Consider the following 27,956-nt stretch of genomic DNA (forward strand, 5'->3'; position numbering starts at 1 on the left):
CTTATGTTACCTGGTTTTATAGGTCGCGGTATTATTTAAAGAGTTAGTAGAGTCTTTTAGTCTAGGTATTTATAATCTCCTATAGCGCTATAAAGTTAAATAAGATACTTTCACCTAGCGTAAAGGCGCTAGGTGTAAGCAGGTTCTATCCTATGCTAGATATTACTTTATTAAGGTTATTTACGGTAAAGTTTATTCTTTATTAAGGACTAGTTATATTATACTATTATAAGTATATGTCTTTAGAAAGTAAGAATAAACTTAAGAAGAAAGAGAAAGAGAAAGAAAGGTTTCCCCCTTCTTACCCCCCTTTATATCCCTACTTAGCCCGTAGATTATCCGGGTTAGATTCGAGCTGCCTCCGCAACGGGTCCGGCCTAGGCCCGAGCTGCCAGCTTAAGCCCATAACAATAACGTATTATTAATAGCACTTAAAGAGGCTAGTATTTAAGCTTAAGTTATTATTAAAAGTATAGGGAATTTTAAGGAGTTTAAGCTTTTTTAAAAAGCTATAATAGTAGGCATTTATTATTATACGTAAGTAATATATGTAAAAATAACGCTTAATACTAATATTTACTATTTTAATAGTAAATAATAAGCGATTAGCTTAATAAAATAAGGTTTCTTAGGTGAAAAAAGAGAATTAAATACATAATATAAGAAAGAATAAGGTAAGTAATAATATTTAAAAGAGAAATAACTAATAAAAGTATAAAGAGGTTATATTAATTTATATATATAGCTAATCGCGTAATAATATAATTAACCTTAATTAAACGTTTAAATTATTTATATATTAATTAATAATATACTATTATATAGCTAATAAGCGAGTATTAAGGCTATTTAACGCTTAGCTAAAGTAAGAGGGAATAATTATAAGGTAATCAGAGAATCTTACTTACCTATAACGTAATTAATAACGTTACGTGAAACGAGAGCTTTAAAACTATATCCCTTATATCTCGTATAACTAGAAAATAGAATAAGCTTTAGTTATTATAATATAGCTACCCCTACTTTAACTACCTAACTTCCAGTCCCTCTTATAATCTTACATATATTATTTTTAATTACTTTTTACACTAGTTTTAAGTATAAACTATAGTTATAAAAATATTTAATATTAATATAATTAAAAGCACGGAAAATATAGCGTTTATTTAGTAATAAGCTAATAAAAAAGCTTTATATTTTATTTATTATAGCTGCTTATAATAATTATATAAACGCTATAAATATTAGTGATTATTTATAAAGCTTACTAGAATTTAATTATAGGATTTATAAGAGCGGTTAATAGGCCCTAGCGTGAACCTTTTTATTTAAAGTTATTCTTATTAATAATTACCTCTTATAGCTTTATAATAAGCCTATTTAAAAGGCTTATATATTATAGGTTTAGTAATAGTAGCACCTAATTAATAAGCTTTATAAGGCTTATAAAAATATAAGCGCCTTTAAATAATAATTTTAAGCTAATAATAAATTTACGCTTATATTATAGCATAAATGTATTAAAAGAGGAAAAAAATCACGTTACTTAGCTTATTAAGGTTAGTACTTTAAAGAGCTTCGCTTAAAAAGCGCTTAAATACCTCTTAGGCCTTTATCTTATAATACTTTTAATTACTATTAGGTAGCTTTTTAATCGCGTTAAAGCTATAAGACTTATAATATAGCCCTTTATAACTTAAAGGATTATTAGTACTTTTATCATAGTAAAAATTCCTAGGAAATTTATGTACCCTTAAAATGTAGGCTTTTAATTCGCTATAATCCCTATCCGAGACCTTATTAGAGCCTTATCTGCTCTGAGGGGATTCGCAAAGCCGTGCAATAGTGAATGAACGAGAGGCAAAGTAGCTCATCTGAGCATAGATCATGGACCAAGGTTGGGAAAGAGACGAACGCTGCGTATCTCTTCAGCAGTACTTGAGTGCTTTTGCACCAGAGCATTGGAAGTAGCAGAGCTCTTACAAATATAGTAAATACAAGTGTATTGTGTATTGTATTTTGTATTGTATTGTATTTTCGTGTATTGTATTTAAATACATTACATTACATAACTAAAATACCTATAAATGTATTATAAGTAAAAAAAACCACTGTTTTCTTAAACTAAAGATTATAAGGCTAATTATAAGGGTTATAAGGGAAAATTTTATATCATTAAAAAGAGCTAAATTAGCTCTTTAAAATGCCCCACTTTTTATTACTATAAGTTATTATCTTAAAAAGTTATAAGCAATTGAAAATTCGCCCCGCTTTACTTACTTTTTATTTTAAGACATAACTTTAAAGCTTAATATCTCGCTTAATATCCACATTTTAAGGTTAATTTTTAAAGATCTAAAATCACGTGATTTTTAGCTTTATTTTGATATATAATATGCTTATATAAGCATTTATTTATAATATTAGATATTTTATAGCCTTATAATACATTTATAGGTATTCGTATCCTGTAGTGTATTGTAATATATTACAATACAATACAATACAATACAGTATAGTAAAAACTACAAAAAATACAATACATTTAGAGGTCTGGGAAGTAGTGTAGTTTTGTAGTTTTGTAGTTTTTGTAGTTTCGAATATAAAAAATTATATTAAATCTAATAAAATACTTATAAGATTATAAGTTTTACGGATAACTAGTATAAATTCTATATTATAAGCTAATATTAAAAAAAGTGGGTCCTTATATACTATTATAAGCTTAAAACTTCAAAAACTACATTTTATAGTTTTTATAGTATAGTATAGTGTAATGTGTTTTTAAAAAATTATATAATCTAGTTTTTAAGCTTATAATAAGCTAGAAGGACCCACTTTTTTATATAAGCTAATTGGTTATAATATTAGCTAATTTATGTATTTATTATTATAATTCAAGTATTTTATTAGATTTATTATTAATTATTTAAGCTTTTTTAAAAAATGAAAATGTAGTTTTCTTGTCAATGCTCTGTTTTGCACGTTCGAACGTTTGATTAAACCAGACCCTAATGTCAACGAGCAAGTTGCCCTAGGGATAGGCAAAGCGGAGACAGCTAGAACCTGTAATTTATCATTGATCCCTTTTCGGGGCCTTTTAACATTTAAAGCTTCTTTGTTGAATTTAAGCCCGTTAAAGCTGCTGAATTTGAGCCTTTTGGAGCTTTATTTTTAATTTTACCTTTCGCCCGCGGCCTTAGTTGCTGCACGATGCTACAGACGTCTCAATCCCTATTTCTCTATCAACTAATTACCGAAGAGTATTTTTTTTTTTGACCCAATCAAAGGCCTGGGGACGCTTGTGTTAAGATTAAAGAGGCAATGCGGAAGCTTGCCCACGTTCCGTATTCACTCACTCGGCCATCTTTTTTTATGCGCTTTGCTTCACAAGTCGAATTACAGTGACCGACCATATTCAAATTCTTGCTTCGAGATACGTATCGGGGTTGGGGGAAGGAAATAAAACCAGGTCGTCTCCATATAATTCTACATCACAGTCGACAAGTCAAAGTTTCGAGCCGTCCAGTTACGTGTCCCGCAATGACCATGGTACCTCCAGCAACCAGTCAAATGACGTAATGAACGAGGCACCCCAACCCAACTCAACCTCAACGCTCAAACCTTAACCATAACCACAACCTCAACCTTACCAACAAACTTCATAGTACGCACAACAACTAGGTTTCCCACTCGTATCGCAAAGCCCATTACCATGACGACCCACATCCCATCCCTGACGATCCCCTCAGCTGTCCTCCAGCACCCCGCAGCATCCGTGCTACTCCCAATAGCTCTCGGAACAGCTGTCGGGTTTGGAACGCGCCGTACGCGTCTAGCTTCTGCCTCGTCGCACAACACCAAGCTGACTGTTTATCCAGCGACGGAGACCCAAAAAACGTACTTGGCCTTGAAGCAGCCTCCTCTGCGACCACCACCTTGGCTATTTGGTCCAGTATGGACAGTCATCTATGGGTGCGTATATCCATCATCATCCCCGAGCATCAACATGGACAAGTCACAGTCCTCCCATCTCATCTCCCTCTGCCAGAGCCCGTGGAAGCCTCCCTATCATTCGTGCCGTATAGTTTGCCTCTAGACTAACAAGCCCAGCATTATGGGTTACGCATCCCACCGCATCGCCACAATCGGCCTCTCATCCATCTCCCCCGCAACCGTGGAAACGGCGCAGTCCAGTCTAACTCTCTACACGGTCCAGCTTGGCCTCAATCTCGCCTGGATGCCACTCTTCTTTGTGGCTAAGCGCCCCATCGAAGCAAGCATCGACATTGTCACACTCATCGGACTGAATGGGTATTTGGCATATCTTTGGGGCTCGATTGATGAGGTTGCTGGCTGGTGTCAGGTTCCGTATCTAGGTTGGCTGGGCTTTGCAACGTATTTGTGTGTTGGGGCAGGATATTTGAATGGTTGGGACTTGCATGAAAAGGAGGTGAAGCAGGAGTAGGGAGCAAAGGGATATGGAAAAGACTTTCGATTACTCATTGGAGTTTGGGTCAGGTTCATATGCGAATTGTACGCGTCGCTTGTAACACTAATTCGAGCCGAAAAGAAGGTTGTCCGTCAAAGTGTTAATCTTATTGAACTCGTCTATATCTATACCTGACATTCCCAGTATAGTCGTGGTGCAAATCAGACCCAGTGGTAACCCTCAACGCCTTGCAGATGACCGTCATAAGTAAAATGCAGAAACAGGAAAGTAAACGAAAGAAAGAGCACAAACTAAAGTGTGCGTTGTCTTGAAGGATACAAGTCCCCCAATAACAAAAGAGTTCCGAGCGAGAGCAAGGTATCGCCCGTTATTGCAGAGGAAAGTTCCTCTTCAGCCCATCATAAACCATGAATATAAACGCAGAGCTAGGTGCTGAACGCAGACAAGTAATACCACAGCCGCGATACAGGCCACGCACTCCGTATTGACGCCATACCGCGAGGCCCTCGTCCCAAAATGTCCGCTTCTGTGCCAAGGTGCCTACGGCAATGGTCTGCATGCGGGACTTGATTGTGTCGGCAGGGAAGAAGAGGAAGTTGTAGGAAACACCAGCTGAAGCACCAGCGACAGCTTGCTGCCAGAGTGGTAATGGCTCGGCCCTAATCCTCTTCGCCTCATCCAGAGACTTGGCCGCGTGCGTCTTCATGTTGTAAAACAGCGACGTGACCGTCTCCTTGGCTCCGAACCAGGCGGCACTCCCTCCACCTTCTCTGATGAGCGTTCCCATTTGACCATGCCAGAAGCCCCGTAGCCCTTCATGACGAAAGACATTGCGCACAACAGCAAGTGGCCGCATTGCAGGAGCAACCGCACCGTCTGCATGCAGAGGCACTTGGACTTTGCACTTGACGAGTTCGATGGGGGTCAAGACAAAGGAAGCACAAACCCCGGAGAAGGCACCGGTCACCCATAGCGCTGGAACAGACAGGCCCTTTTCTCGCGAAGCCAGGCCGGTAGCGAACAATGCTTCGCGCCCAACCTTCTCGAAGAGGAAGAGACTGCTCGTCTCGGCGGCGGCTCCAACTAGCGGAGCGCTAATGCCTCGGTAGAGTCCCAAGAAGCCATCCGCCTTTAACGATTGTCTAAAACAGTCGAGCGGGCCGGTATATCGAAGAGGAAGATGATCGGGCTGGCTTTGTAGTCGTACTTTGACCGTGTCGAAGGGGTACTCGATGTATTTGCCGACAATGCCAGCAATCTGCCAAAAAAGGGAAAAAAAAAAGTCAGCATGGCTTCATTCATTGCAACTAGCGTCCAGGGTAAGACAGAACCAAAAACAGATAGAGAGACAACAAGCACTCACCGATCCATAGGCAATACCCTCAAATGCCTCTATGAGCGCCGAGCTGCCCCGAAGCGCCAGCTCCGTGGGCATGGCCGACGAGGTTTGGGCAGCGATTTGCGCGTGGTCCATGTCAAGGGGAAAGTCGGCGGCGGGCCGACGAAGCTGCTGATATATGTGACCAGAGACGAGAAAAAAGTGGCGGAGATTCCTCGCTACGTCTGCTCCGGTGAGGAGACAGCTCTCGCGAGGAGGAGGTCAGACTTTCAAAAATTGGGACGTCGCACTATGCACCATGTGTAATATTTCCCTTCTGCATGTAAGACAGACGGCAAGAGACGGACCCCAGAGGTGTTTGGCTTCGTAGTTCTAGAGTCTCGCAGCGATTCCGACGTGGGGCATTTGCATTTGCCCGCGCAACACTGAGAAGCTGCAGAGTCGAGTGCCCACACCGACACAGGGATGGTTCTGACGACGGTTGCAGGGATGTGCAGCTGCAGATAGAAGGCTCCACGGGCAGAAAGTAGATCAGGATCGAAGGAGATGTGCCAAGAAGGACAAGGAGATAGGGGAACGATGGCAGGCAGGTGATGGCGGCCGACTGGTTTATATGCTCTATATGCTGCGGTGCAGAGTGGCCGGAATTATACTACATGCTGTGTCACGGATACCATGGGCGAAATTATGCCCAGTTGTTGCAAATTCCGTGCTTAAGCTTCTGGCGGTCTACCAAACCAGACCGGTTCCAGATGCCCCTTTCAGACTCTAGATTTGTCTGCATGTCAAGTCGGCCATGGTGGTCGACCGGACTCGAGGAGGCACGACGAGCGCACAGTACGGAGTACCAAGCATCATTGGGCGGCACCGGTCTCGGCCCTGGTGGTTGTCAGGTTTGTTGCACCCAAACGTTGCCGCCCCATGCGGTGGCGCCCGCAGCACTCAAGTAAACTGTACCTCGGCGTTCTGTCTGCTGACGTGACGTGGACTTGTCAGACACTTGTACATGTGTACCAACATTGAACCACAACATTCTACACTGTGCCAAGTCGCAGGCAATCTATAGACTGGATGCATTGACACGCTGGGTTCCCTTCTTCAGTTCTCATCACGGCAACCCGGCCCATAGCAGAGCACCACGCCAATCCGCTTGACCTTCTTAGCCACTCAGGAATGACGTGCCTGGCCCGTCGTTGCGACCATGTGGTAGCACCCGGAACAAACTGGTGGGATATCCCCAGCATCGCCCGCACGAGGTCAAACCGTTGCACATCCGCACCAGCGGTTGCACTGACAGCGACGGGACGAGACTTGCCTCTGCTTGGCACAACCTGCTTGCCGTGTTTCCGGCGCACAGGCTTGGCCATTATATTTTTTCCATCCCGAAACGCCACCGTTGTATCGAGATGCTGCCGAATTAAGCGACATGTTACTATTGACACTTGCGCGGCCCGGCCGGTATCATGGTACCAAAGAGGGGGGATTGCGCTTGCCCCGTGGCTCTTTTTTTTTCTTTTTTTTTCTTTTTGTGGTCTCATCAGATTCCAGTTTCATCAACTTGCTCCTCCATTGCTACAAGTCATTTTATGAGAAGTATCCTTATTGCCTAGCCGCATATACTCCACACAGCGTGCCCAGCTTGACTGGCTCCGATGGGACCAGCATTTGCATCTGATAAGATGCTGAGACTAAAATTCCCGCAAAGTTACGGAGCACACATACTAACACCACCTCGAACCCCCCCGAACGGAACGGGGGTTGGGCGAATAAAGTTGTGGTGGCCGGTCCAGGGATACCTCCGCACCTGGCCAAAACCCACCATTGCCATGCATCACCAGGCTTCGACTTGCCTGAAATCTGCCTCGTAGATCTCAGTGTGTTTGGGCTTACGTATGGTGATATTATGGGTCCACCCATTCCACAATTTGATGCAATGTACCTTGATTCTATGAGACTTTCGGTCCGGCTAGAGCTGGCAAACGCGATTCTTATTCTCCCGTCTCCAGACTTGCCCTTCTTGGCACAACCCTATTTCACATCCATGCGGTGTACCCCTAACATCGCGACACCACTCGGGCAACCAGGGAGGGGGAAAGGGGGGCAAAGCTAGAGTCCCTCAATACTATATTGTACAACCTGTTATTCCTACCACCCAGCTTGCTTGGCTCAGCACTATTGGGAGTCTTCCTTCCGATTTGGTACCTTACTGCTTCTTCTTGGTGGCCGCCTTGCTTGCAGGAGCATCCTTCTTCGCTGCCAGAGCGGCCTCGTCGTCTGAATCTCTCTTCTCCGCATACCACTGACCGGCCTGCAGAACCAGAACGCCAATCAATACAAGTGCCAAGATGGTATTGCTGGCAGAGAGCACCCTCAAGCTGTCCTCGCGTCCCAGAATCACTTCGCCTTCGAACCTAGCCTTGGCATTCTTGAATTCATCGCTGTCAAAGTAGCCAGAGCTCATGGTACGCAGGCCCTTGACAATGTTGGTAATGTACACTGCAACACCAATCGTGTAGAGGATCAAAGACGCGCCGTCAAACAGGAAGTTGGCCTCGCTAGGTCTGAACAGCTTGATAAACAGGCCCAGGAACCCAACACTCACGATAATGTTGAGCATTCGTCCGATGAGGGGCGGCGACTGATGAATGAACTTCAAGTGTGTCTCGATCTGATCATAGTAGCTGGCCGGAACGGGCTCCTTGCTCCAAAGCAGTGGGAAGTCGTAAGGGAAGGACGCGAAGAGGATTCCGAGGAAAAAGCAAGTTGCTACAACAAAGTGCCACGTTAGCGTGCTGCATGCCCATGAATATTTAGGTTGCGCCGTGATGCGCTCGTAGACAAGCATACGTCCGATGATCATAAACGTCGAGAAGGATCCAGATCCGCGATAATTGGATGACTTGGTCGTCTTGGACCAATCGATATAAGAGCCCATTTTCGAAGGATGATGAGGCGAGAGGCTGGCTAGATGCTATTGTGTGCTAGTCGTGTGCGCGCCCAAGGAGACGTCACCGGAGCTGGTGTCTGGTCGTATTGAGCTGGTGTTTTGTCGCGAGGCAGTGGGCGAATTTTGTCGCCGAGTGTGTGGAAACGAGCTTATTGTGGCGTCGCGAAGCGGAGTGTGGAGAATCTGGAGCTTACTCCGTACAACGTTATCCACAGGAAGGTGCAGGCTTAACACATCGACCTGTTAGTAGCAAGGTGTGGATATCACCAATTTGCTATCGAAGTCGCATCTCCATCATTGGCCATCTCGAAGGCGCTCTTTCCTCGTCGTCTTTTGCTTGAGCAAAAGTGGAAAATAGTCAACTGGTTTATCCGGTTGAGAAGACAATATGCGAATGCCTTGATCCCTTTTTTTTCTTCTCTTTTTTTTGCCCTCCCCCTTGTTCATCAATCACTAATCAAGCGACCACTTCAACTGCGAGACTCGGCGGAACCTACGAAGACGGTGGCTCTTGCCTTCCTACATTGACATCTCAGAATGATCTTTCGACTTGGCCGCAAATCCAACCAGGGCTCAACGACAACCGAATAATGACTGACCAAAGAATGCTTAAAATTGGTAGTCATGATTCTGCAAGTCTATCACTAGCAGCTCGGACGAGCCAGACATGTGTAAAATTGACATACCCTGTACCATGCAGAAAACCAAGACGTTGATAACTTTACCAGGCGTCTTCAACAAGAATGTCACTGATTACTAGACCCGGGGTGAAGAAAAAAAAAATTGCTTGTATAAAGTGTGGTAAGCCTCCTATTATAAATTTTTAACGTGAAGAATTACTGACAATGACTTCTAACAAACAGTTTTTAAACCCTGTAAGGGACTCGGCTAATTTATGCATTTGCAATGACATGTGACATGCAAAGACAGGCTCGGACTTTACAATATTTAAAGATTCAAAGACCGATCATAAGATGCACATGGGATGCCGCTGCCGAGTGTTTCAGTTCAACAGACGAGCGAGCTAGACTTCCTAACCCGAGTTCGTCACAGTTAAAGGCCGAAGTGTTGTAACTGTTCACATCGGCCATCTACAGTTAGACGTAGTAAGTATTTACTCACCCAGTTGCGTTGAGTGATATAAGAGTGGGCAAATAGTACTTATTGCCTCCAGCTCAACACTGTCGGTAGCCTGATTAACCGGGCAGCCGGGATACCCATGGCACTGGATGAGGCAATTAAAACTGTGGACAAGGAGTGTGGTTACAATCGGCAGGGATGATGAGGCACAACCGCCACGGACTTTTATCTGATGATCAGGGGAATCGCACCAAAACTCTGTTCAATTATGCCAAGACAAAAAACCCACCAACAAATCAAGCCAAAACATTAGTTAACTACTAGACGGCAGCCACAGGGACAGGCAGGGCATCCTTAGAAAACTCGGGATATAATTTTTGACGCCATTCCTCAAAAGTTACGCCTCCTGCAACACACTGCATTTTGACCATGAGGGGCACCTCGAAGCCCTTTTCCGTACCAAGTACCTCGGCCCTGTGAACAATCTTTTCTGGCAGCAACCCGAATCCCATCTTCTTGTACAAGTTCACCGTCGAGGGGGGCAATCCGGCGAGCTCGCCCATCTGCATGCCCCAGTGAAGCAGAAGCTGTCCCGCCTTGCGTCCTTGAAGCTGAGGATCCACCGCAATAAAGTGGCAGTCTAGATTCTTGTCAGTTTCCACATGGTGAGAAGCCACATTGTATTGCTACGCTTACAGATGTATGGCCGCCCACCAAAGAGTCTCTCTCTCATTTCCCACAGGGGGTTGAGGACCTTCTTGGCTCGTTCCTGGTGTTCTCCCTCCAACCAAGGAACTCCATGGTTTTTGCGCTCCCCCGGAGACCGCTCCCGAAGATAGACATCACCAAGACCCATGCCGATAATTTCGCCTGTGGATGTGTCGACACACTTGAGCGTGTATTGGTTGTCACTGGTATGCCAGTACTGCAATGTTCCGGCGGCGTGGCTCTTTGTAAATTCATCATCGGTGATTTGCACGCCTGGAAAAAGAATTTTGAGCATTATCTGACCCATTAGGTCGTGCTCAAAGGCAGAAAAGTACACATCATAGATGCGACGAATATCTAGAATAAGGGCTGGGAGAACGACTTGACCCACGCTGGACAGATTTGACAAGATAAAAAGAAGCTTTTTAATTAGAGTAGAGTTGAAATTCAAGAAAAAGATCGACAAGAGATTGTTCAACATGAGGACCCGACTATATATCTTTTGCTCGGGCGCGGGCTCAGGGCTCACACAGAACATAAAGCAGTCAACGAAATTGCTCCACATTGGCAAGTTTCCCAGAAGCGGGCTGGCCAATCCTTATAGTGTGACAGCCTTTATTCTTCTTCGTGTGGCAAGCGAGGCCAGGTTGATTAGTATACGGCGTTGATAATCTACGGGTGGGATATATGACGTCGCAAACACAAGATACGCTCTTGGCTTGGAGCGGCTAAAAACTTTCGACACCGGCTCCTTGCGCCTTTATCCCGTAGGAGTACAGGGGCCATGCTCCCAAGGTCCGTGAGAGGGTATCAGCTCCTTTCACCGGGGAGGGCTTCAGGCTAGTTACGGCAGAATTTTTGGAGTATGCAGCAGGCTGGCGAGAAATCGTTGCATCCCATTATTCGATTCAACTATTACTGATCTCTTGACCCAGAATATTGGGGCTTATTATGTGTAATTAACAATTCACACTTTACGGAACAATTTGTCAAGGAAAAGAAAACTGCACTGGATTTCCACCGACTATAATGGACAAGGAGAAAGCTTGCAACTTGGTGCCGAGAAAGTTACAAACTTCTACGACTGGTACACGGTCAACTAGTTGACTTAGAGAAGTTGGACCGCAGCAGCTCCGACACACAGGGCACCCAACATGGCGGTGCCAAGTTTCAAGTTCACGCCCTTGCCAAAATTAGTTCATATTAGTTTGGAAAGAGGCTTGCGGAAAACTTACGGCAGCGGTCACAACACCAGAAGAAGTTGGCTGGGCTCCGGTTTGGTCGGTGGTGTAAGAAGGCTGCTGGGTAACAGTCGCAATGGTGGACGAGGCCTGTGAGGAGTGACCCTGTACTGGCGGCACTACAGTTGATGCTATAGCTGAGATGATAGCTGAGGTGGTAGCTGAGAAGGCAGCCGAGGCAGTCATCACATCGTTCTCAGTGCTCGACTTGACAGCGGTATCAACTGGAGCATTGCTGGTCGTGGATGGGGTGGTAACGGCAGGAGCTGGCTGGCAGTCGGGGTCTGTTTTGTTGCAGGAAAAAGAAAAAGTCAGTAAAGTAGATTTTCGAGTCTGTTGGCTGAGCGCATTGGGGGAGGATAAAATAACACAGGACGGGTAGGAGGGTCGATGGCCACACCCATGTCTACGACTCTCTGTCAGTCCAAATGATTTTCTTTGGATCGGCGGCCTTTCACGAACCTTTGCAAAGACCAACACCAAAGTTGACTGCATCTTGGGCATTGTTACCACACTTGGAGTAAGCGCACTCGGCGAAATAGTTCTGGAGGTCCTTGCCCTTGCAGAAGCAAAGGTACATATTGGCCTACTTGCAGGAAAGAGGAGGATGCTCAGTAACTACGGACTGGAAGCAGCCGACCTTTTGAACGATGTCAGCTAGATGGAATCTACAGCAACCTTCCTTCTCGAGCTGACAGCACACAGGGACTGTGCAGAAACAGTGGCCAGCAGGGCGGCGGCAGCAACAAATGTAGTCTTCATGATGTTTGAGAAAATGCTAAAGCTTGAGGAACGAATGTATGGATGCCGCTGAAGGGAGAAGATACACGAACGAAAGCTGAAGCTCGAGAAAAATGTGATCATGTCTCGGAACACTAGACAAACGGCGGACAAAGCCACGACGACTAGGAACGCACCCGAGAAGGTAGATATACCTCACCGCGAGCCAAGCCATTATGGCAGGCCCCAAAAGTCCCGACTCGTTTTGTTGCAGGCCTTGTTTTCGAGGCGTAGTCGAGAACAATTAATTGCTTCAACTCGGAGTGGCTCTTCACGTTTGTGCTGTAGAGTCTGGTCTTTTTGATGGGTCCATTAAATCTAGGCCCTAGTTAACAAGCACCCTCTCTGAGTTATCAAGCACCCCCATTGTGGCTGGGCCCCTTCAGGTGCCGGTGTCGGAATTTACTAGTAATTAGTAAGGCAATTTAGACAGGCCGGCCTCACAGTCACCACTAACGCCGCTTGCAGCGCACCACACACCCACCACACCACCACAACACCAAAATAACAGGCCACAAATAACGCACGATATCTGAAGAAGCCGCCGAGGCTCGAGCCGACCGTAAAAATCATCAAAATCGTCAACAACCGCCGCCTTCAATAGCACCCACAGCTATTAGAGTATCACGATCAACTTTAACAGCTATTGGCCTTAGAGCTGTTGATCGAGACGATTCATACGAGCCGGGCACCGAGGGCCCTTGAGCTTACATGCGTTTTGCAGCCGCAATTGAGGACCGTGACGATATCTGACGGAATTACGGCCTCAACACCACAAAATTCATCGCTAAAAGCCTCACAGCGTCCTTTTACAGAGTCATAATGGGGTAGTCAGGATGCCTCGTTTATTTGGGATGATGATATTACGCCTGAATTCAAAGGTAAAATGGATCAGGTCTTTAAAGAAATGACATAACAGGCAGCTGCGATAGATGATATTATGCGACAGCTGGTGCCGACGATAGAAATCTCTGAATAGCTTCATTTAAATAGATTAATTCAAGTGATTTTTTACAAAGGCGCGACCGTACAGACAACCTTTACGTTATCCCCATACAAGAATCTATGGGGGCCCGGTATCAGGTGTCCCAGCCACAGCAAGCCACAATGAGGGTGCTTGATAACTCAGAGAGGGTGCTTGTTAATCGGACCCTAAATCTATAGCTCTCGGTGTTTTGAGCTTCACAGTTATCAGATCATCAGATAACAGCCGAATGGAGACTGGACCTGTCGGGCCCACACCGCACGAGGCATGCCTGGAAATTGGTTTCTCCTCTTTTTTCTCTCATCTATGTAAGTTTTCTTTCTCATCTAATGCTGGTGCAATCATATTAGGGTAGAGCACCGAGGCCATACTCGAGTGCGTGTATCCATCCTTTCCAGGCGGAGCGAGGTGGAACCCCGCCTGGAAGCTACTGTGGCTGAAATTCTAATCGCCCAAGGATGGATCATGGCACCCCATCTTATCAGATCCTCGGGCCCTGGCTATCTCGACAGCGGGAACCCTTGACCCTTGGTCGCCCCACCAGGCAATAGCCTAGTACATTTTAGCCAAGACGGCTTGGCTCCACAAACGCTCTCTGGTCCCTGTTTTGCGATTCAGCGGAGAAGAAATAGTTTCGACCAACCTCATCTTGGAGCGACGGTCTTGCATACCAACAGGCTGTTGTCCAATGAGCACTATCACCGACTACTCCGGTGGCACGCTGGGAAGAGTCGGTGTCATGCGAACTGATAAGTTGAGAGCTCGGATCAAGAAAAGTTTGCAGAGGCCCATCTCGTGGCTTGCAAGGGGGAATGGACCGCGACGAACAAGCCTGGACGCAAAGACAGGTACTGGCGTCACCTGGAGACGCCGTTTTCCAGGGTATGATTCAGTTTGCCGCCTATTACAGGGCAGCCAACAGCCCGGCGACAAGCAGACCGAGAGCCCTTTCTGGAGCATCAGTGGCCCCAGCTCCGGGAGCGGAGGTGCCAGTGGCTTGACCAGTTGAGGATCGTGTCGAGACAACAGAAGTAGTGTTACCAGTCACAACCCCAGTGGCTGGACCAGTTGCCGTGGGAGTAGCAGTCCTCGAAGCACCTCTAGTCTTGGCCTGAGCAGTGGCAGCAGCACAGAACTTGCGCCAGCGGGCAGAACCTTGCCTGTTACGCCAAAGTGTGAGTTGCGTCGGGATACAGAGTCGCTGACGAAGATGAAAACATACCGACAGCTTCATCTGGGCCACATGCTTGCAGAAAGCAGTTCACGCCAGCGTTGTAGATGGCTTCATAGTTCTTCTGAACGCACATACAGACGGCATCGTCCAGTGAACAGTCTGTGGCCTGTCTCGTAGCCTGATCAAGACACTTGAGAGAGCACTCGGAAGTAAATTTTTTCTGCTCTGCGCAACCACACTGCCGGTAAAGGCGCAGGTCAAGAGGAGCAGAGTTGACTTCATGGTGAGATTCGAATGAGAAAACAAGTGTACCGACTGCAGAACAGGATGCTTTGTTGCCCTGTTTTTGCGGTTGCTAGAGATGGTGATATTGTGGGCTGTTCCTGACAGAACAAAGAATCTCAAATTCGGGATTGGTCACCCTGAGGAGATTTCAAACTGGAAATGCCGGTACATTTGGCCTTGTCTCGGGACATGTCATGCCTCAAGCACGCGGCCTCTCCAACCTCCCCACGATCAAAGTCCATGCCATAGAAAGAGAGAAGGCGCTGTCGAAAATGGGCAACTTTTCTCGATTTCCTGCCTCTTCGGAGAATACATCAGAGACAAAGCCGGATACGTCTGTGCACGGCTCTGAGGTACCGGTGAACTCGTTGGAAAATGATGAGGAAACGTCAACGTCTGATGAAGAGAAGCAAGATGGCGTCAAGAAAGTTGAAGCTGCGGCGGCCGTTTGGACAAAATGGCATCTTGTAGCTGCGTTTCTCAAATAAGTAGACCCCTTCGCTGCTCATTGATCAACAACAGCCCAGCCTGCTGACATGTACGGCGCAGCATTTGGCTCATATACTTTATCCTTTCTATTATGGAAGTTGTTTTCCGCACCTTGGATTTTTCGTTGCTGGCACGTTTCAAAAGCATTCTTTCACCGCGGCAATGCGCATCATATCCAGCATCGTTGGCGGTCTTTCAAAGCTGGCCATTGCCAAAATCTTGGACACTATCGGCCGGCCGCAAGGTATGGCACTGGCTCTGACTTTTTGGGTCATGGGCATGGTCATGATGGCCGCGTGTAAGAATGTTGAGACGTACGCGGCAGCACAAGTGTTTGCGCAAACTGGTATGCTGAGATATGACGGTGCGGTCGGCGGTCGAGCTGAATGCTGACTCCATGACATATCACAGGGCGTGAGCTACTGTTTGACCATCTTCATCGCCGATACAACGAGCCTCCTAAACCGACCCCTCATGTTGGCTTTTGCAACATCCCCTTATATTGTCACCACCTGGATTGGTGGGCCGATGGCAACGAGCGTCATTAAGGGCCCTGGCTGGTAATGGGGTTTTGGCATGTGGGCAATCATCACACCGGTTGTGGTGCTGCCGCTGGTGCTCATATTTGCATGGAATCTGAACAAGGCCGAGAAGAAGGGTCTGGCCCCAAAGAAGTCCATTCGGGACATCAGCCTCGGCTGTCAAGAGGTTCGCCATTGACGTTGATCTCATTGGTCTGCTCCTTTGGTCGCGGGCATGGCACTGTTCCTCCTCCCATTCGCATTATACCAGTACCAAGACGATGGCTGGAGAAGCGCTCTTGTCATATCCATGATTGTCGTGGGCGGCCTTCTCATCGGCGTCTTTGTCCTTTGAGAAAAGTTTGGCGCGCCAGTCACCTTTATCCCACTGCGTCTCCTTGCTGACCGCACAGTCTTCTTCGCCGGCATCATGTTTCTCTTTGTGTTTGCCAACTCACTCATCTGGGGGAGTTTCTTCACCTCTACGCTGCTCGTTGTCTGGAAAACGGGCGTGACCAAAGCAACGTACATTTCCAACATTTACAGAGTCGGCTCGTGTTTCTCTGGCCTAGTCATTGGCTACCTGATCCATCTCACGGGGAGATTCAAATGAGTCGGCACCATGTTGCCCTGCCCCTCATGCTCCTCGGCGTCGGTCTCATGATATACTTTCGACAAGCCAGCCAGAGTCTCGGTTTTGTCATCATGACCCAAAACATTTGTGGCCTTTGCCGGCGGCCCACTCGTCATTGCCGGCGAAATGGCCATGATGGCGCCTTCAGACCAACATGTTGCCATCATCATCGCGATCCTCGACTTGTTTTCTGGCGTTGGTAACGCTATTGGACGAGCAATCTCATCTGCAATCTGGGCGGGTACATTCAAGGACGCCTTGAGGAAGCGATTAGCCGCCGACGCGCCGATTGATGGCATCTATGGCAGTCTGCCTATGCAGATGAGCTACGAACCTGGATCAGAGGAGAGAGTTGCCATTTCCAAGGCGTATTCCGAGTCGCAGCGGTACATGCTGCTCACGAGCACATGCATTGTGGCAGTCGCCTGGGCGTGTACGTGGGTTTGCAGGGATATCAAGTTGAAGGACGAGAAGCAGAGAAAGGGATATGTGGTGTTGACCCTTTATAAGCCTGTAAGACCTCTCTTTGATAGTCCCAGGAGGCTGGTTTTAGCCTGTCTTTTAGTAGCCTTAGTTGGGCTGCTAGATTTTCTTCGTTGGCTATAACGCTATAATAGCCGCTTATAGAGCTTATAATAAAGCTCTGTAAGCTATAGATAGCTTTTCGATTAGCTAGATAAAGCTGTAGCTGTATTTAATAGCTAGCTCTTTCAATATCTAGCTTTTTCGTTTCGATATTGACTGCCCAGGCGAATTGTGATATAAAAACGGAGGGGACGCGCCGGAGGCTAGTTGAGGGGACCTGCATCGACACCATGCCATCATGGTTGCGATGGCTGGCTAGACGTCTATCCGATGGGTGATGGTATACTCCAATACTATGAATGCGATGTATCCCAAAATCATGACAACTCCAACTGCCTTGGCTCCCTTTCCCCTGAACCACACTGTCACGGTAAAAGCCAGCGTAGACACCCAAAGGACGGCGAGCTCCCCAATCGTCACTGTCCCTCTGTCCAGCTCTCCCCCGGTACTTATCAATATGATACCGCAGCACAACGACAACAAGAAGATGTTGCTCCCCGCGCAGTTCGCAACTAGTATCTGGCCATGGCCTCTATATCCACTCACGACGGAAATCAATTTCTCAGGAAGCGTAGTTGCGATGGAGAGGACAACGACGCCAAATGAGATGTCAGACATGTGCAGCTGCGTAGTGATATTCGCTGCGGAGTGCGAGAGAATGTACGCTGACAGGGCGAGGGCGACAATGCCGAATACGAGTTGGAGAGTGTGATGGGCGACGGAGCGACGGGGCGGGTTTGGCGAAGGGTTGCCAATGAGGGCTGTTCGTTCAGTGTCTTCATCCTCATCTTCATCGTTGTCGTCGTCCGAGTCGGAGTCCTCGGGGGCTGTAAGGACGCCCTTGACGACCGCGACACCTACAGAGACGAAATAGACAACGAACCCGACGATCAAGACGGAGCCGCAGACAATCCACGTAACTCTGCTGGAGTAGTACACCACGGGAATAACGAGCGTGGTCAGCACAAGAGTCAGCAGAGAGTAGATCCTCGAGCCGCGATCAAACTCAATTTCCCTGGAACAAAGCAACCCCAAAGAAAAGGCACCTAGGATATTGGATATGGATGCGCCGATGACATTGCCGAGGGCAAGGGACGAACGGCCCTGCCCAAGGGAGGAGACTACCACAGCGAGCTGACTTTGTCAACGAGTACTATATGGCGGATTGCGAGATGGGGGTGTGCGGCTGTGAACAAAAGGAGGGTAATGGCAGCAGAGTGCGGACTTACTTCTTCCCATTCGGCGCCGGCGGTAACCAATCCAATGAGGAGTTCTGACACGTTTATGAGGGAGGCTAACGTTGCGGCGTGGGATATGAATTTGTCGGTGGCAAACTCGAGGAGGAAGAGGGTTGATGTAAAGACGCATACGTTGTAAGGAAGACTGACGTCTTGGGCCATGTTGGCGAGTGGCCAACTGGTGACGGTGATGGTGTTGAGGTGAGAAAAGTTGGGGAAATGAGGGAGGCGCAATCGAGTGGTGGGGAGTGAGCGTTGAATGGGCTATCTGTCCAGTGTCGATCCCTCTGCTCGGGGGACAACTGCCAGGGAGTTTTATACTAAAAGAATATTGACATTACACCAGTCATTGACGGTCCATGTACCTTTTCAATAAACAGCGTAATCAAATGATGCAGCTTGCAGCCGAGTTTTGGCCGTGCGTCCAGCCGCATCAGCTCCTGACTAAGCCTCCCATGAAGCTAAACAAAAACTGAACAACAAACTGCCTGTCATGGCCTTGCCCAGCCCCTGACGTCCGATTGCATCATCTGCCGCAAAGCCGATTCAATTGCTCTATAGGGACATCAATCTGTGCCTATCCTACCCGACGTTCTCCAAATACCAGTCGCCGGGTGCTTCACCATGATACTCTTTCGCCTCCTCCTGCTCCTAGCCTCCTCTCTCACCCTCGCGGCAGCGCAGCAGAGCTCTGCTGTGCAAACCTACAAGGGATCCAAAACATACACCTACTACGGGTGCTACAACGAAACTACTGAAATCGAGGGCTCGGACCACTCACGCGCCTTGTCCGGCGGCGCAAATGAAGTCAGGAAGGGCGAGATGACGGTACCAATGTGCCTTGACTTTTGCAACTATGGGGAGAATGGCACTCACTATCGCTATGCAGGGCTGGAATGGGCCAGGTGAGCTTGAAGAAATCGTGACACGAAAAAATAGAAAAATTGGGCGCGACTCTGGCGTGTAAAAAGGGGCCGCGAGGAGCTGACTTTTTGGCAGGGAGTGCTGGTGTGCGCAGAGCATAGCCGGTATTTCGGCAAAGCTCGACGATGGAGAGTGCAACTTCCCCTGCGAAGGGAACAACTCATTAGCCTGTGGAGGGTCTCTCAAGCTGAGCGTCTACAGGATGTCGAGTGCGGGTGCCAAGGCCTCGCCTGTACTCTTGGCGTCTTTTGTTTCCCTCATGGCTGCGTTTGTATCGTTGTGAGTCTTGGCTCTCGAGCTCGACAGTTTTCTGCATGGAGCATATTCCCTACTCGGGTGTACATAATGATTAGGAGGCGGAATGTCGCATTGTATAGTAGCGCCTGTAAAACAAGAACAAGGGAGAATATTGGAACTGGGGGCGAGATTAGGACCACGAGACCAACTCCCAGGCCCAGAAGTCGACCACGTCTACCCAAGGGACCAACGTCATGGGCGAAAAGGATACACAAAAAAGATTCAAGTTCCCTGGCATTCAACTTTCAAAAATCACGGGAAGGGCTGCATAATACCAAGACACCCAGACGACTGGTCCCGTAGCATCACAAAGTCTCGGGCATGGTTTCGCAAGCCTGCGAGAAGAAGATCCTCGCAGGACCTTCACCATCATTCTCAATACGATAATAATTCCCTAGAAGCAATCAGTAAACCTCGACACCTATACACAATCCCGGGCCCGAACAAAAACTCACCTCTAGGTACAGTCCAGATCCCACCAGTCGAGATTCGAAACCTGGTGTCGTTGACCGTCACCAACACCTTTCCATAATGCACAAAAAACACTATTTGCATCGTTCTTGTGTTCTTGGGTCTCTTCTCGCCGCCGGGGGGAATGTCCACCACGCCTGCGCCCATGTATGGCGTGTGAAGGGTTTTGGCGAAGCTGAAGGTGGTGCCTGGGATTTGCAAAGTCGTGATTGCGCTGGCTGATATAGCAATTTGGTCGTCTTCGAGTTCGAGTTCGACGTCGGTGTCGTCGCTCTGTGGATAGAGTTGGTGACTTGGCTGCCAGACGACGACGTTCCCGCGGACCGTGCCTTCGTTTGTCTCCCAGGCGCCCAATTCTTCGTCTTTGGCGGCTGGCTCAACGTTGCCATTCGACTTGGACTCTGTATCTGGTTGACTTGTCGGGCCTTGTCTTATGACTAGTTGAATCTCGGTAACCCGTACGTCTTCTTCTGCCGGCGGGACCACTGTGTGTTTTACCCGGCGGGCATACTCGGGAACCTGATGGGTGGTGCTATCCATCGTGCCCGAGACCAGTTGTCTTATTTTATCTCGGGGTTGTTTTTTTCCTCTCTTCTCTGCTTCTTAACTATATCTGGTTATTGATTCATGCTTGCCGCTAGTGATATTGCTTTTGGTGTGGACGGCTAATTCTGAGAAGATGGATGAAGCCAAGAGTGAATACTACTAGGCAGCAGGACGACAAGTGAGGAGTAAACCCCCGCAGCGTGTTCCCTCTCTTGTTAGGTGTCAGGCTTTAGCAGGTCGTTAGCCACAGGGATTACTAGAGGCCTCACGTTATTTAATAAAGGGTTGGGTAGCTGGTTTAATACCAGCTTTACTTTTTCTAGCGAATATAATTATTAATACCATCCTTTAGTATTGAGGTCCTTAGTTTCCTCAACGACTAAATGACCTAAAGAGCTCTCTCAAAGCAGCGGTGAGCCTTATGCCCAGGTCTCGTGATCGTAGTCCTTGTGTAACTACGACATGAACCGTCTGACAGAGCCTCACTACTGGTACGATGAGATTAGGCCGAAGCTTGCCGATAACCAGCCTTGTGGCACAAAAGAGCTTCAATGCTCGTCCGCCGTGAAGAACTTGCATCCATTTTCAAACGGCGAGTCATTTACATGGCATGCATCGGATGGTTGCGAATGCAGCACGTTGTCCCATGCTACCTGTCCTACATGTTTGTTGGCAACGAGTGAAGCGAGCCACTTGATTGGCATTCGTTATTAGCAGGTGCGGGGTATCCCGAAACTAATACGGAGTACTCCGTAAGCGCCATGCTAACGCACCTACCTACCTACCCGTTGACAACTAAGTGGGCCGGCCACTTATAGGTAGGTAGGTATATTTGCATGTGAGCTTTCTTATTGGGTGACGGGTCTCATCTTGGTTCGACACAACAAAGGCACCTGCGCACATTCAAACGGATATGTCTAATTGAGGTTGTAAGTTACTATTTATCTGTCACAATCTGACTGGCTATTGACGCTTTGAAATGCTTTCTCCACAAGACAATCAACAACGTAGGAGCTCGCTCGTGCCTCGCGTTATTCCTTAGATTAGACAGGGCAATCACCAGCCAACAGCTTGGGAAACGTCAATGAGCCTTCGCATTTTTCTCCTAATAACACTTTCCTGCACATCACGATTCTGCGTATACTGCTAGACTATAACCTCATGGCTGGGTTTACTGATACTCTTCGAGGGGATGGTTTGGTTAGGGCTCAGAGAGCTCTAGCAACATTGGAGGGAGACCCGCTGCGACTCGATCGCGAGAGAGGGCGGTTTAGCCATTCTCCACCACCATATACATCATATCCGTCGACCCCCAATGATCTGAGTGAGGAGCAGCGACGACGCCGCTGTCGTACGCGCTCCGAGACCCCAAGTGCTCCCAGTGAGGAGCAACGACTCCGCCAGGAGCGGCGAGCCCAGCTATGGGAAGAGCGCGAGGCCTCCCAACCATACGAACAATTCAGCCACCAGGTCAACGAATTGGAGAAGCGCATCTTCGACGCAGATGTGAATGGAACGCACCGTGTACCCGTTGGGTCCGACCCGCGGACAATAGCGCGTGAAACCGTCAAGAAGCTCTGGGTCGAGCAAGGCATATGGAATAACAACTGGAACCAGTTCGCTGATGGGCGGTGGAAGCACGAAGAACCGCTCCAGCATGGGTCGGAATCAGAGACGGACTCAGGAGCAGGACCCTCGCCTCCCCTTTTTCCCTTTCCCCCAAAGCCGCAGCCGAAACCGAGACGGCCCAAGAGCGACGACGAAAAGCGACGGATTGCAGAGCGGCGAGTCATACGTGAGCGTGAGCGTGAGGCTTCACGTCCATATCATCAGTTCGTCTATCAGATTTCCAAGGAGCGCGAAAGGATCCAACAAGAATCCGAGAATGGGGAAGACGCTAACGCTGCCGACATTAATACGAGGGCATACGAAAATGTTAAGACGACCTGGACCAGGCGAGGGATCTGGAACCGAAAATGGGGGATACTGCCTGGGATGTCGTGGAAACATGAAGAGCCTTTTGACGAGGGAGCCGTCGACGTTCCTGCTCCTGTTTCAGCGTGCCCACTTGTGAAGTGGGAATAGCGCCTCAAGCCATACCTCTCTTTGGGCCGCTTCCTGGGCCTCCTTCTCCCGTTGTATCAAGTCATGGCCAGGCGTCTGGTGCGTTGAGTTCATCTCAACAAAGACCGCCTGTAAACATTGATTCAGCCGAAATGGAGAATGGCGACGATGCAGAGCGCTCTTCCTCTACGTCGGATTCAACACCCCCAAGTTCGGCGGAACGGGTTCTTCGTCCTGCGACGGCGCAAGCATTGCCACCAAGCAGGAGAAAGAGCTCCCATGAGGATGGGCAGTCCTCAAACGCATCGCTCGGCCCAGTCCATTCATCAGGAGTTTCAAAAGTCGCTGGAAAGAGAAAGGGACCTCAACGGCGGCTAGATACCTTGCAAAAGGTCTCCTCTGAGGGCTTGCCATTGTCGTCTGGTATGGATGCCGCAGAACCGCAGCTCTCGCCTCCACCAGTCGGTGAAACTCGCCGCAAAAGCAGTCGAATACAAGCAACTGTCCCTTGCCTAGCTCAGGATCCAGCCAAGACGGCTTCTGCGATGCCCTCGAAACGTGCAGTCCAGTCCAAACCGGAGCGGAAGGTTGCCAGCAATCCAGCAGGCAGGAGCTCTGCAAAACCACAGGGAGTATCGAAGAGACAGGCTGCCAAGACTACACGGGGGAAGGCAAGGAGACAATAAACAAGTGGTTGGCTTGGGTGTTGAGAGATATATAGGGGAGGTAGCTCTGGAATCTTGCAATATTCGTCTACGTCGTGTCCCAAAGTAAACATGTATCAATCTCATGGTAAGCTTATTCATGTGACCATCAAAGATGGACGAGACTCGGGGATAGATGATATTTGGAAAGCTTCGAAACAGCTCGTACTTCTTTTTTCACCTATATCCAAATGAAACCTATTGCTTTTGCACTCTTTATTCATGTCCTATTCGGAATGGTGCTGAGAGGTTTCCCACGCTGGTAGTGTCAAGCACGACGACGAACTAATTCGAAAGCACAAAGCTCTATGCTATGAGGATGCAGTGCTCTGGATCGTTCAGGATCCTTATCAAAGGCGCGAGATGTTTTGGCCATGGAGGTGTCGACATCGCAAAGGAGCCGAATGCCCTTTCCGGTCGGGAATTCATAACCTGAACATGCCGCTGACGGGAACGAGTCGACTGTGAGGGCCTTTGAGCCGATGCCATGCTAGATGGTGCTTTGTTCACGTCTTGCTGGAGAGCGGTTTTGCAGTTTTACATGGCAAATTTGGCACCAGCCTAGCACGTCCTGTGCCCTGCCTAGGGGACATGAGCGGCGGACGGAAAATACACATACATGTTTACATACATTAAATAAATAGATCCGTATATACAAACGCTCGGAATATCCGGCAAAAGATACGTGATGAAGTGAGACGTATCCCGGTCCATCGGCTTTGAGGGTGGCCTACTACTCCGTACCATTACAAAAATCTACAACGATTGTCATCAAGTCATGAGCTAAATATCCAATGGACCGAGACCCCGCTCCTTCACAGCAGCCTGTACAGCACTTTCGACCTGTTTTACAGCTTCGCGCCATGATTCCTGTCCCTTTCCCGGACTTCCGTCCTGTTCCACAAGGACATGCAGCCACTTGATGAGAATGACGACCTTTTCAAGGTCTCGCTCCTCCTTGACTACCTTTTGCAAGTACTTGCCAAATACCTCTACATCATCACTGTGTGGCCCATCATGCTGTGTCTGGGTGTGCCAGGCATCAAGCATGTCCTTGACTTCGCGTGTCGAGGTGACTCCTGAGCTGGCAAACGCTACTTTTCGCGGAGGGGCGGGAAAGATTATCTTCCTCTGACCACCGGGCAAGACACTCTCTGTATCTGGAGTAAGGTGTCTCCGCGGTGGAGCGTCGAGCCCTGATCGGAGGGCCATTCTTCGGCGGCGGTGATCAGCAACTACTTCCTTGCGCACATCCTCCGGCAGCTCGGCGAGGAACTCGGCGTCCAGCTCCTCAATTTCTTCGACGAGGGGGCTCTCAGACCCCGGCCTGAGCGTCTTGTAGTTGGTCTGAACCACCCCGGTCTGTGCATCTCGTTGACGCTGGGCCTTGCCAAATATGCTTCGGATGCCACCACGTTTGGTAGGCGTCGTTTGTTTCCTTGGCTGGACAAAATGTTGTTCTCTCCGTGGAGACTGGGGCACTGCAGGTCTTCGTCCATACGTGGCCAGGACTTCGGCTTTCATGTCATCAGGCAGAGCGTTGAAGACGTCTGCATCAATCTGTGAAGGGAGCGCCGCCTCCATAGATGCACGGCCTTCCCATCTTGGTACTGCGGGGGCAGGACTCTGTCGTGATCGTTGTCCCATTAACCTACTCCTGATGTCATTCGGCAACTCAGAAATGACGGCGGGGTCCGGGTTACTGGGGAGGATAAACTGAGTCCCGGATACATTCAACGGAGTGTTGGCTTTGGCATCTTCCTGTGCGGCCATTGACAGTGCCATAGCAGGGTGAACCTTGGGCTTGCGAGGCGTCACTGGATCATCGGCAATGGGATCCGCGTGTATGCCATGGCCAGGAGATCGCTTCGGCTTTTGCGGGCTTTCGATGTCGTCAATAGCCTCAGTTGGCGATGACTTTCTCGCAGAAGAGGGACCTACAAACGGACCAAAGCTCAGTGTCCGTTGACCAGTCTCGGTGGGACGTGCCTGTTGTGCCTTGATCGGTTCCAGTTTGGTCATTTGCACGCCCAGGCCACGCAAATCGCCAGGACTAAATTTGAACGACCTCAAGATAGAGACGGCCTCTTTACCAATGGTTTCGGAGTTGTGCGTTGCCACACCAAAGGTCGCGCTCTTGTTGAAAGTGTCACATCTGCCATGGCCCAAATGTTTGGCCGGGTCCAACGGTGCGTCCAGGCATCTTCGCATAATCTTCATGGTAAGATGCGTGCCCCTGACCTGCTCATTCACAAGACGCTTCTCCAACTCCTTGCACAAGTTGAACACAAACTCTTCTGCCTCTTGTTGGCTAATGAACCGAATTCCCCAGTTGACTTCTGCGGAGACGGACTTTCGTGGTGGCTGCTCTCCAACCTCGGTTCGGTCAATTCCGCGAGCATAGTCTGAGAGTTTTTCGCTGGTCTTTGGGCCCAGGGCACCAGCAAGACGCTCCTTTGATACGTCCCGGATGTCCTTGACAAATTTGATTCCCAGTTCCTCAAGCTTTCCGCCGATACTGTGAGAAACACCAGGTAGTTGCTCGACTGTCAATTCGCCCACGATGTCCAGGACATCTTCTGGCTTGAGCTGAAATTGCCCGGCTGGTTTGGCTCTTCGCAGCGCGACTTTGGCCTGCAAAATGTTGCCACCAATGCCAACAGAAACATCGCATCCGGTCTTAGCTTTGATGCTCTCTCTAAGCCTTGTAGCAATCTCATCTGCCTTCTCCTGTTCTCGCCAGACATTTCCTTCATCAATGCCAATGCCCTGCGAGTCCGACGTAGAGTACACAACAGCAGTGGCGTCTACCAGAGCCTCGTCGACACTGACGCTCTGCACGACTCCTCCGATAGACATGATTGAGTCATAAAACAGCCGACTAGCTTCTTCGTAGGCGGGAAAGTCGTATGGCAAAACTTTGAGATCGGGACACAACTCTGTAGCCCGTTTCATCCACATTCCATTTTTGACTCCGAATTTGCGAGCTGGGTAATTGCAGCTTGCAATTTCAGACCCTGGACCACTGCTGTGTGCCACAACGGTGGGTTTGTCGACATACTCGGGGTGTTTCTTCAGCGATACAGCACAAAAGAAGCTGTCAAAGTCAACGTGCATAATGTATCCCCGCGCGCCTGGCCTCTTTTTAAACTTCTTTTGCGTCAACCCTTTCTCGGCAGCTAGTCGCTGCATTGCTGACTTTAGGTTTGCTTTCCAGGTGGAGAGATGATGCAGTCGGCTTTCCGAGTAAAATTGCTTGAGAAACTCGGGGTTTGCTGTCGATGACTTGCGTAAACGGGGGTCTGATAACAACCAAGCATTGTGTTCCTCCGACGTCATTTCTTTGGCTGGCTCCGCATCTGGAGAGGGACTCACAGCATTGACTACTGCAGGGCGTTGTTCTGGCGGTCCCATGGCTTTATGATTCGGGGTGTCATAGCGGGTGGGTGTCACTACACCTTGGCTTTCTATGCTCCTGCTGGGGTAGGATTGGGGAGACGATATCAGAGATTGGCATCTATCGGCTGGTTTCTGTTGTTCGTTGGCAGCGAGCGGAGCCGAGGGCTTTGAGGGAGTTTGTGTCTCCTCTGCGAATTGGCTCAAGGATTGGCTGGGAATGGTTGTAGACGACTTGAACTGTGATGTGTAGAAGCTATTGTCGGTCTGTTCCTTGTATCCCCGCCTAGCGTCTGGACTGGCCTGCGTCATGCCTCGTTCATCATCAAATTTGAGGACCTTTTGTTTCGGCCCTTCGTCCAGCACACGATAATCGCCCCATGGCATCAACTTGCCAGCGGCCACCGAGTCGACGATCCATGCGGGCTTGACGATTCGGTATCGGCCAAAGTCAACGCTCTTTTTTGGAGGTAGAGTGGAAGCAATGATATGGGTAGCCATTGTCTTCGAGTCCAAGTATTGAAGGAAGCCACCGCCGTGCTCCACGATTTCGCGATGAAGGCTACATTCGAGTTAGCACAAGTTTGACCGGAAGTGACACGGGAGAGGGCGTACACGTGCAGAGGCGGCTGAGTATAGCCGGTGATATGAGCAACTATTCCCTTGAAGATCTGAGGTTTGTCAGAAGCGGCACGCAGATCGGCGTCGAGATTCTGCAGCTTGATCTTCTTGCGGCGGAAATAGTCGCCGAATCCACCAAACACGCTGCCCTCATACTCGTCGCCCTCCTCATCTTGGAACTTGTGGTCTTCTATTCTCTTGCGCACCAGAGACGAGTTCTTTTCCAATACGCCGCCCATCGTGAGTGTGGCAAAGTGTATCCGCTATGCCCGGAGGTATGGTCCAGGAAGAAGAGCGAGTCTGGAAAGTGTTGGTTCGGTCATGTTTTCGTCGCGAGTGTTGAGACAATATGCGCCATGAATTTACGCGACTGAGAGTATTGCGTGGCGCAAGGCGTTAGTCAAGGAGGGATATCCAAAAATGTTGCTTTCGAAATCGAAGAAACGGCGTAATGTTGATGGGACATGAGTGCAC

General features: G+C 48.6%; 15 protein-coding genes across 16 annotated transcripts; 8 read left to right on the forward strand and 7 right to left on the reverse strand.

Moving 5' to 3' along the window:
- Positions 1–3,294: 3,294 nt before the first annotated feature.
- Positions 3,295–4,615, forward strand: J3458_003273 (uncharacterized protein). The gene is made up of 3 exons (XM_066117659.1): positions 3,295–3,827; positions 3,882–3,975; positions 4,114–4,615. The coding sequence occupies exons 1-3, from the start codon at positions 3,716–3,718 to the stop codon at positions 4,466–4,468; spliced, it is 561 nt and encodes a 186-aa protein (XP_065977448.1). The 5' UTR covers positions 3,295–3,715; the 3' UTR covers positions 4,469–4,615.
- ORT1_1 (mitochondrial ornithine carrier protein) lies at positions 4,580–6,471 on the reverse strand. Its single transcript, XM_007817931.2, has 2 exons — positions 5,817–6,471; positions 4,580–5,711 (listed from the first exon to the last, which is right to left on the reverse strand). Exons 1-2 carry the CDS (start codon positions 5,925–5,927, stop codon positions 4,821–4,823), a joined length of 1,002 nt encoding a protein of 333 aa, XP_007816122.2. The 5' UTR covers positions 5,928–6,471; the 3' UTR covers positions 4,580–4,820.
- Positions 6,472–7,687: 1,216 nt separating this feature from the next.
- On the reverse strand, positions 7,688–8,962 carry CSH3_1 (Protein csh3). The gene is made up of 2 exons (XM_066117660.1): positions 8,640–8,962; positions 7,688–8,558 (listed from the first exon to the last, which is right to left on the reverse strand). Exons 1-2 carry the CDS (start codon positions 8,725–8,727, stop codon positions 7,996–7,998), a joined length of 651 nt encoding a protein of 216 aa, XP_065977449.1. The 5' UTR covers positions 8,728–8,962; the 3' UTR covers positions 7,688–7,995.
- A 1,177-nt stretch (positions 8,963–10,139) lies between these two features.
- Positions 10,140–10,834, reverse strand: J3458_003276 (uncharacterized protein; the record flags this gene model as incomplete). Its single annotated transcript, XM_007817933.2, has 2 exons — positions 10,140–10,459; positions 10,516–10,834. 2 exons carry the CDS (start codon positions 10,832–10,834, stop codon positions 10,140–10,142), a joined length of 639 nt encoding a protein of 212 aa, XP_007816124.2.
- Positions 10,835–11,635: 801 nt separating this feature from the next.
- J3458_003277 (uncharacterized protein) lies at positions 11,636–12,348 on the reverse strand (the record flags this gene model as incomplete). Its single annotated transcript, XM_066117661.1, has 3 exons — positions 11,636–11,710; positions 11,763–12,052; positions 12,231–12,348. The coding sequence occupies 3 exons, from the start codon at positions 12,346–12,348 to the stop codon at positions 11,636–11,638; spliced, it is 483 nt and encodes a 160-aa protein (XP_065977450.1).
- Positions 12,349–14,221: 1,873 nt separating this feature from the next.
- J3458_003278 (uncharacterized protein) lies at positions 14,222–14,542 on the forward strand (the record flags this gene model as incomplete). Its single annotated transcript, XM_066117662.1, has 1 exon — positions 14,222–14,542. One exon carries the CDS (start codon positions 14,222–14,224, stop codon positions 14,540–14,542), a length of 321 nt encoding a protein of 106 aa, XP_065977451.1.
- A 1,101-nt stretch (positions 14,543–15,643) lies between these two features.
- On the forward strand, positions 15,644–16,029 carry J3458_003279 (uncharacterized protein; the record flags this gene model as incomplete). Its single annotated transcript, XM_066117663.1, has 2 exons — positions 15,644–15,827; positions 15,893–16,029. The coding sequence occupies 2 exons, from the start codon at positions 15,644–15,646 to the stop codon at positions 16,027–16,029; spliced, it is 321 nt and encodes a 106-aa protein (XP_065977452.1).
- Positions 16,030–16,432: 403 nt separating this feature from the next.
- Positions 16,433–16,615, forward strand: J3458_003280 (uncharacterized protein; the record flags this gene model as incomplete). The annotated part of the gene is made up of 1 exon (XM_066117664.1): positions 16,433–16,615. The coding sequence occupies one exon, from the start codon at positions 16,433–16,435 to the stop codon at positions 16,613–16,615; it is 183 nt and encodes a 60-aa protein (XP_065977453.1).
- A 147-nt stretch (positions 16,616–16,762) lies between these two features.
- J3458_003281 (uncharacterized protein) lies at positions 16,763–17,242 on the forward strand (the record flags this gene model as incomplete). Its single annotated transcript, XM_066117665.1, has 1 exon — positions 16,763–17,242. The coding sequence occupies one exon, from the start codon at positions 16,763–16,765 to the stop codon at positions 17,240–17,242; it is 480 nt and encodes a 159-aa protein (XP_065977454.1).
- Positions 17,243–17,476: 234 nt separating this feature from the next.
- On the reverse strand, positions 17,477–18,621 carry J3458_003282 (uncharacterized protein; the record flags this gene model as incomplete). The annotated part of the gene is made up of 2 exons (XM_007817936.2): positions 17,477–18,355; positions 18,451–18,621. The coding sequence occupies 2 exons, from the start codon at positions 18,619–18,621 to the stop codon at positions 17,477–17,479; spliced, it is 1,050 nt and encodes a 349-aa protein (XP_007816127.2).
- Positions 18,622–19,083: 462 nt separating this feature from the next.
- On the forward strand, positions 19,084–19,666 carry J3458_003283 (uncharacterized protein; the record flags this gene model as incomplete). The annotated part of the gene is made up of 2 exons (XM_007817937.2): positions 19,084–19,364; positions 19,459–19,666. The coding sequence occupies 2 exons, from the start codon at positions 19,084–19,086 to the stop codon at positions 19,664–19,666; spliced, it is 489 nt and encodes a 162-aa protein (XP_007816128.2).
- A 319-nt stretch (positions 19,667–19,985) lies between these two features.
- MIF2_1 (mitotic fidelity of chromosome transmission- protein) lies at positions 19,986–20,691 on the reverse strand (the record flags this gene model as incomplete). The annotated part of the gene is made up of 2 exons (XM_007817938.2): positions 19,986–20,074; positions 20,136–20,691. 2 exons carry the CDS (start codon positions 20,689–20,691, stop codon positions 19,986–19,988), a joined length of 645 nt encoding a protein of 214 aa, XP_007816129.2.
- Positions 20,692–21,858: 1,167 nt separating this feature from the next.
- J3458_003285 (uncharacterized protein) lies at positions 21,859–22,782 on the forward strand (the record flags this gene model as incomplete). Its single annotated transcript, XM_066117666.1, has 1 exon — positions 21,859–22,782. One exon carries the CDS (start codon positions 21,859–21,861, stop codon positions 22,780–22,782), a length of 924 nt encoding a protein of 307 aa, XP_065977455.1.
- Positions 22,783–22,913: 131 nt separating this feature from the next.
- J3458_003286 (uncharacterized protein) lies at positions 22,914–23,447 on the forward strand (the record flags this gene model as incomplete). Its single annotated transcript, XM_007813481.2, has 1 exon — positions 22,914–23,447. One exon carries the CDS (start codon positions 22,914–22,916, stop codon positions 23,445–23,447), a length of 534 nt encoding a protein of 177 aa, XP_007811672.2.
- Positions 23,448–24,069: 622 nt separating this feature from the next.
- REV1_1 (deoxycytidyl transferase) lies at positions 24,070–27,955 on the reverse strand. Of its 2 annotated transcripts, XM_007813480.2 has the most exons (2): positions 27,477–27,955; positions 24,070–27,423 (listed from the first exon to the last, which is right to left on the reverse strand). In XM_007813480.2, the coding sequence occupies exons 1-2, from the start codon at positions 27,719–27,721 to the stop codon at positions 24,249–24,251; spliced, it is 3,420 nt and encodes a 1,139-aa protein (XP_007811671.1). In that variant the 5' UTR covers positions 27,722–27,955; the 3' UTR covers positions 24,070–24,248. The 2 variants fall into 2 exon arrangements, with proteins under 2 accessions (XP_007811671.1, XP_065977456.1); XM_066117667.1 differs by having other exon boundaries at positions 24,077–27,955.
- Between the last annotated feature and the right edge of the window lies 1 nt (position 27,956).

The sequence above is a fragment of the Metarhizium acridum genome (assembly GCF_019434415.1).
Source record: "Metarhizium acridum strain ARSEF 324 chromosome Unknown scaffold_13, whole genome shotgun sequence".
In the NCBI taxonomy this organism is placed as follows: domain Eukaryota; kingdom Fungi; phylum Ascomycota; class Sordariomycetes; order Hypocreales; family Clavicipitaceae; genus Metarhizium; species Metarhizium acridum.